The sequence below is a fragment of the Babylonia areolata genome, chromosome 6 (genome assembly GCF_041734735.1).
Source record: "Babylonia areolata isolate BAREFJ2019XMU chromosome 6, ASM4173473v1, whole genome shotgun sequence".
Lineage (NCBI taxonomy): Eukaryota > Metazoa > Mollusca > Gastropoda > Neogastropoda > Buccinidae > Babylonia > Babylonia areolata.
Window position 1 is genome coordinate 19,096,251 of NC_134881.1, and position 7,500 is coordinate 19,103,750.

Sequence of the window (7,500 nt, forward strand, 5' to 3'; positions counted from 1 at the left end):
GTGTGTGTGTGTGTGTGTGTGTGTGTGTGTGTGTGTAGTGAGTGAGTGAGTGTGTGTGTGTGTGTGTGTGTGTGTGTGAATGCAGATCTGCGATTGTGGCATTAAAATCACTTTCAGTTCTCAAATCCATCATGGAACCAGTCAATCTCCGCTCAGATCCCCTCTCTATCCCTCTCGTTTCCTCTTTCTCTCTCTCTCTCTTTCTTGTGAAGGTCACTGTCCTTGTAATTGCTGACGAAAATTTGAGATCTTTTCCTCATTTTTATAATTTTTTCTCTCTTTGCGTCTCTGTTTCTTTCTGCCTCTCTAACACACACACACACACACACACACACACACACACACACACACACACACACACACACACTCCCTCTCTTCCTTTCTCTTTCTCCATTCCCGCCCTCCTCCACTCCTCTGTCTTTCTCCCCCTCCCCTCTCTCTCTACCTCCCTCTCCCTCCCTTCATCTCTCTCTCTCTCTCTCTCTCCCTTCCTGTCCTTCTCCCCACCTCTTTCTTCCTCCCCGCCCTCCCCCCCCCCCCCGCCCCCCGCTCTCTCTACCTCCCTCTCCCTCCCTTCATCTCTCTCTCTCTCTCTCTCTCCCTTCCTGTCCTTCTCCCCACCTCTTTCTTCCTCCCCGCCATCCCCCCCCCCCGCCCCCCGCTCTCTCTACCTCCCTCTCCCTCCCTTCATCTCTCTCTCTCTCTCCCTTCCTGTCCTTCTCCCCACCTCTTTCTTCCTCCCCGCCATCCCCCCCCCCCCGCTCCCCGCTCTCTCTACCTCCCTCTCCCTCCCTTCATCTCTCTCTCTCTCTCTCCCTTCCTGTCCTTCTCCCCACCTCTTTCTTCCTCCCCGCCCTCCCCCCCCCCCCGCACCCCGCTCTCTCTACCTCCCTCTCCCTCCCTTCATCTCTCTCTTTCTCTCTCCCCTCTCTCCCCCCCCCTCTCTCTCTCTCTCCCTTCCCCTGTACCTCCCCTCCTCTCTCTTCCTCCCCCTCCCCTCCCCTCTCTCGCTTAGCTCCCTCTCCCTCTCTTCATCTCTCTCTACCTCCCCCTCCCCCCTGTCTCTCTCTCCCTCTCTCCCTCCCTCCCTCTTTGAAAGAATGAACGAAGCTGTTTTCAGAACAATTGGAATGCCCTTCGGTCAGAGGGGGCGCAATTTGTCACAGCCCTTCACGGGGAAATTGGGAGGAGAAGGGACAGTAAAAAGAGGCACATTTTGGAGAAACGCCAGCAGAGAACGATGGACGCCGGCAAGGGGTTGGGGTGGGGGGGTGGGGGTGGGTGGGGGTGTTATCTGGAAATCATGCTGGACCCTGCCAGAGGGGATGGAGGGATGTGTGTGTGTGTGTGTGTGTGTGTGTGTGTGTGTGTGTGTGTGTGTGTGTGTGTGTGTGTGTGTGTGTGTGTGTGTTGTTTGTGTTTTGTGTGTGTGTGTGTGTGTGTGTGTGTGTGTGTGTGTGTGTTGTTTGTGTTTTGTGTGTGTGTGTGTGTGTGTGTGTGTGTGTGTGTGTGTGTGTGTGTTCAATTTCATTTAATGTCTATCCACATTAATTAAGTGATATTAGACATGGATAAAAAGGGATGTAAGGGAGGAAGGAACTCAAAAACCATGTAGTCGTAAACACACACACACACACACACACACACACACACACTGACTCACCCAAACGCAACCGTGTGAAAAAAGAAAGCGAAAAGAAAGTGCAAGATGGTTAACATTGGAAGTTGGATGCTTTGAAGTTGTATGCTGTAATCTTTTTCTTTTTTTTTCTTCTTTTTTTTTTTTTTAGCGAGAAGCTCTTTTTTTTTCTTTTGTATATGTGAAGAGTTGTCAGAGAAGACGTTGTATATACCTATACTGTACAAAATGAATATGCATCTCGATCTTCCACGTGCCTTCAAGACCTGTAGCAGACATCATCTTTCCCGATCTTCGGCGATGCGAATATATATATATATATATATATATATATATATATATATATATATATATATATATATATATATATATCTATCTTGTCTTTGCGTTGGCAAGATGGAACGACATTGGATGATGATGATGATTTCCTATTCATAGAGAGCTGCATGTCAAGGGGAGATAGTGCTGGATCTTGACGATGGCCATAGAAGGAGGAGAGAGAGGAGACAGCATGAAAGAGGCAGGAGGGGTGGGGGGGCGGGGGAGAGCAGAAGAGGGCCAGCCGGAGAGAGAGCGAGACAGTGAGACAGAGACAGAAAGAGACAGAAAGAGATATTCAGCATCACTGCATGTTGCGACGAACAGATCTCTCTCTCTCTCTCTCTCTCTCTCTCTGTATATATATATATATATATATATATATATATATATATATATATATATATATATATATCAGTTACAATTTGCCCCAGTCCAACTGCACATGAAATTGTAGCTTTCCTTGTTGTCAGCTCTATCAATTTGCGGGTTTATTTTCTGTTTATGTATATGTATATATCTCTATATATATTTATATTTTTTTGTTTTCAAAACAAAAAGAAACATTAACAGTACAGAAGCACCCACCCCCCCCCTCGCACACACACACACACACACACACACATCCACGCTCGCGCGCACACACACACACACACACACACACACACACACACAATCCAACAATAACAACAACAACAACAACAACAATAAAAACACGCGTCCGCGCGCGCACACACACACACACACACACTATTCCTACTACTACTACCACCACCACCATTGCTGTTGCTGCTGCTGCTGCCACAACACACAAAACCCACACAAATAAACAAAAATACAAACATACACAACCCCACCCCCCCCCCCCAGCTCCCACCACCCACGCCTCCCCCCACGCCCCCCACCCCTCCTCCCACATACACCCCACCAAACCTCCCACCACACACACATCTCTCCACCCCCTATCCCCACCCCACCCCCACACACACCCCACCTCCACACACTCACACATACCCCTACCCACATCCAACACACACACACACACACACACACACACACACACACACACACACACACACACACATCACCCACACTACAAGTACAAGTACCCACCGATCTTCTGGGCCCCAAAGCTGTCGTGGGGCTGCACCACGTCGTCATCCTCCAGCACCAGGGTGGGCCCAAGGATGTCGTTCCTCAGATTCACCGACTGCACCGCCCACTCGAAGGCTCGCTTTTGGCCCTCAAACTCCGGCTCGAACAGCGCTCCTGGAAAATTAAAATAAATGTGTGTACAATACATCTTTATCCATCCATTTTGGAAATAAATCAGATTGTGCATCCACAGGCTCGTCACTCACCCTTCACAATATATCAGCCAACAGCCAAGTTCAACACGCTCGCAACATGACAAATGTTGGACAAAAGATTAAAAAAAAAATGCATAAAGCTAAATACACACATGCAAGTAACACAGCACAGCGGGTACATTTCCCCCCAACCCCCAAGTCCCCTTACCCTCCACACACACACACACACACACACACACACACACACACACACACACACTTTCTAAATACCAAGAATATTAAGAAACACCATATCAGAACAAGAAATACTGCTATAAGTTTGTGTATTTAAAAGATTCCAACAAAATAAAACAAAGACAAGTAAAGTAAGAAAGAAAGAAAGAAATACACAACCAAAATAAAATATATGATTAAGAGTCAAATCGGAAAATAAAATGAACGATTAATTAATGTCAATTCATTAATAATAGTCATAACAATGATGATGATGATGTTGACGACGACGATGATGATGAAAAGATGAACATGGACAAAAAGATCCAAAGTCAAGTAAAAAATATGTTTAAAAAAAAAGAAGTAAAATTTCAGTCAGATCAGTCAAAACAAGTTAAGCGAAAAAAACAAACAACCCCCCCCCCCCCCCCCATAATAATGAATAAATAAATCAGAAAAAAATGTCATGCCAGGTACAATGAATTAATAACGAGTTGAGGAATCAGATGAACCACGTAAAAATAACTCCGTTACTTTTCCAAGCGGTCATCCGGATAACGAACCGACAGCCAGTTAATAAACAGACCAGCCAACATGACCACGAAATCAGTGGTCAGTCCATCAGTGAGCCAATCAAAGAAAGCAACCAACCAACCACGGCACGAAGGCACCAGCAAAGTCAACATATTTGTTGACCTGTGAGATCGGAACAATCTCCACCATTTACCCACCAGACGCCGTGACCTCTCCTGAGTTGCATTGCTTGGTTCTAACTTTTTGACAGTCACACGTGACTAAATGCCTACTTTGACCGAACCACGCCATTGGTCAGTTCCATATTACACACAGTTAGTAGCGGGTTACGACCATACTAGGCTCTTCCGTCCGAGAAATGCAACTGGCTTCAGCTGGGACCCTCAGATTGAAAGCCAAACGCTTTAACCAATCGGCTGTTTCGACTACCAAACTGTTGTTTTACTCCCAAATTCTGGCCTTTTTTCGACTAGCTGAGCCTTGGGTTTGAAAAGCAGTTGCTACTTCCTTCGCGTAGAATGGTACAAACTGTGCTCATAAATAATAATAATGATGGTATTTATATAGCGCTGATTCTTGTGCAGAGACAAATCTAAGCGCTTTCACACCAGTCATTCACACGCATGCATAACTTTAAAACTGAAGAAACTGAAGACAAGGAAGAGGTAGGGGAGGGAGGCTATCTTGTGAAGAGGTGGGTTTTAAGGCCAGACTTGAAAGAGCTGAGTGCGGAGACCTGACGAAGCGAAAGAGGAAGTTCATTCCAAATATAAGGCCCAGAGACGGAGAAAGAGCGGCGTCCAACAGTGGAGTGTTCGAATGTGGGTATGCGTAAACAGAGTGGATCCGAAGCCGATAGCAGAGAGCGAGATGGAGTGCAGAGGTGAAGGCAGCCACAAAGATAGGAAAAGGGCAGAGTTGTGAAAACTTTTTTAACACAGAGTGCTGATCTTGTACTTTATTCTGTGTGAGACAATGTCCAGGGGAAAATCTCTGTCCAGATACGATGAGGTTTGATCGACGTGTGGTAGTAAACTCTTTGTCTCTGTCTGACCTCAGTGTCTCTGTCGCGGTTGACAGCACGTCACTTTTGAGCAGCTGTAAAGGGGTTAATAAAGCCCCAAGAGAGCAACGTCCGTTATCGCATTCCGAGCAAGCAAACTTTCAACCAACAAGCCCTCGTACACATACCCAACTCATTCTGTCGTGCGCTGATTTGTTTGTTTGTTCTTTTGTTTTTGTTCGTTTGTTTTTTTGTTTTTTGGGGGTTTTTTGGGGGGTTTTTTGTTTGTTTGTTTGTTTGTTTGGTTTTTTTTGTCTTTTTTTTTTGGGGGGGGGGGGGGGGGGGGGGGGTAAAAGTATGTTTACCGCAAAGCAAGCTTATTATATGCGCTGCTAAATTCGTTCATGCACAATAGCCTATGGGTAGATATTCATTTCTCCTGAGAGAGACAGACACAGAGACAGATAGACGGACGGACAGACAGACAAACAGACAGACAGAGAGAAAACCAGGGTCAAAACCCTAACCAGGACAGATATGGAGAAACACACACACACACACACACACACACACACACACACACACACACGGACACGCAGAGCACACATAGAGCACACACACACACACACACACACACACACACACTGACAAACAACCAACAACCACCGCCCTGTAATACACTGCCCACCTTCCCACACCACTACCTCCAATCCAACCTTCCTCCTTCCCCCCCCCCCGCCCCCTCCGCACCCCCTACCTCCTCTCTGCCCCGCCCCCCCCCTCCTCTGCCCCCCACTCCCCTCAGTAACCCCCCAACACACACACACACACACACACACACACACACACACACACAACCGCCACCTCTAGGACGTACAGCAGTCAAGAGTCATCGTACAAAAAAAAAAAAAAAAAAAAAAAAAAAATCGCCACGTTCAAACAAACTAATGGAGGCTCTCTCCCTGTCAACTGTGAACGAGCAGCCACTGACCTTTTCAAGCCTTCCTGTGTCCATCCACCCACACCCAAACCCTCACCACCACACCACCAATCCCTAATCCAACCCCCACTCCACCCCCACCACCCCCAATCCACCTCCACACCCCGACACACATCCACACACTTTCCAGCCGCTCACCCACACTAGCCACCAACATCATCAACCCTGACGCCACTTTTCCCATCGACAAATATGTCAGTCCTCTGCACGACGAAGAAGGGTGGAGGAGGAGGAGGAGGGTGGAGGAGGAGGAGGAGGAGGGGGAGGAGGACGAAGAGGGTGGAGGAGGGTGGAGGAGGAGGGTGGAGAAGGAGGAGGAGGGTGGAGATGGAGGAGGAGGAGGGGGAAGAAGAAGGACGAAGAGGGTGGAGGAGGGTGGAGGAGGAGGGTGGAGTGGAGTGGAGTGGAGAAGGGGGGTGGTAGGTTTGGGAAACTGAATCGGAATTTTATTCGATAAGGTCCAAGCCACATTTTGAAGGGGTTGTGAACTACAAAAAGTACACCATATTTTTTGCAACAAAAACAGCTAAGACAGATGCAGGTACCAAATCGAAATCTTGTGAGAGCATAACTATCTTGTAATTCTATTTACATCCATCATCAAGTAAGGCTCTAACTGGTGTGATGACTTAAATTTTCTGCATTCCAAAGACATGTCGCTATTGTTAACATGGAAATTTCAGTTCCGCCACCAACAGTCGACAAGTGTTTGTTTCAATATTTTCAAATAAAGAACTGACACAGCCCACCCCTTGGTTCTCCGATATATACATGAAACCATAAGTACACAATGTATCACGAACCTTTAAAACCCAGTTGTTCTGTTTGTTGGTTGTTTTTTGTTTTTTTTTTTCCTTTGTTTGCTAAACTCAACAACATATTATATCCCTTGAAAGGTTATTAATATCTGTTCGTTCATCATTGTCAACTTTAACCAATATCTAATGCAACTAATAGAAGATTTCACAGATCATGGGAATATATAGATTTCACCATAAAGTAAATCATTTGGTGTTCTCGCACTCACACCGAAGATACGGGATTTGTGTGTTTGGTTGTTTTTTTGTTTTTTTTTTGTTTTTTTTAATACAAACAGGTGAACACTCTCTACCATTGATGCGGTTCTTTCGACGGGCGCAATAGCCGAGTGGTTAAAGCGTTGGACTTTCAATCTGAGGGTCCCGGGCTCGAATCACGGTGACGGCGCCTGGTGGGTAAAGGGTGGAGATTTTTACGATCTCCCAGGTCAACATATGTGCAGACCTGCTAATGCCTGAAACTCCTTCGTGTGTATATGCAAGCAGAACATCAAATACGCACGTTAAAGATCCTGTTATCCTTGTCAGCGTCCGGTGGGTTATGGAAACAAGAACATACCCAGCACGCACACCCCCGAAAGCGGAATATGGCTGCCGACATGGCGGGGTAAAAACGGTCATACGCGTAAAAGCCCACTCGTGTGCATACGAGTGATCGTGGGAGT

At 46.6% G+C, this 7,500-nt stretch overlaps 1 protein-coding gene across 1 annotated transcript in view; it reads right to left on the reverse strand.

Annotated features, from left to right (window-relative positions):
* Positions 1-7,500, reverse strand: part of LOC143282816 (glutamate receptor ionotropic, kainate 2-like) — a 189,979-nt gene that overhangs the window by 130,350 nt on the left and 52,129 nt on the right. Inside the window, 1 exon segment of the mRNA XM_076588606.1 lies at positions 3,071-3,226. Coding sequence (XP_076444721.1) covers positions 3,071-3,226 — 156 coding nt within the window.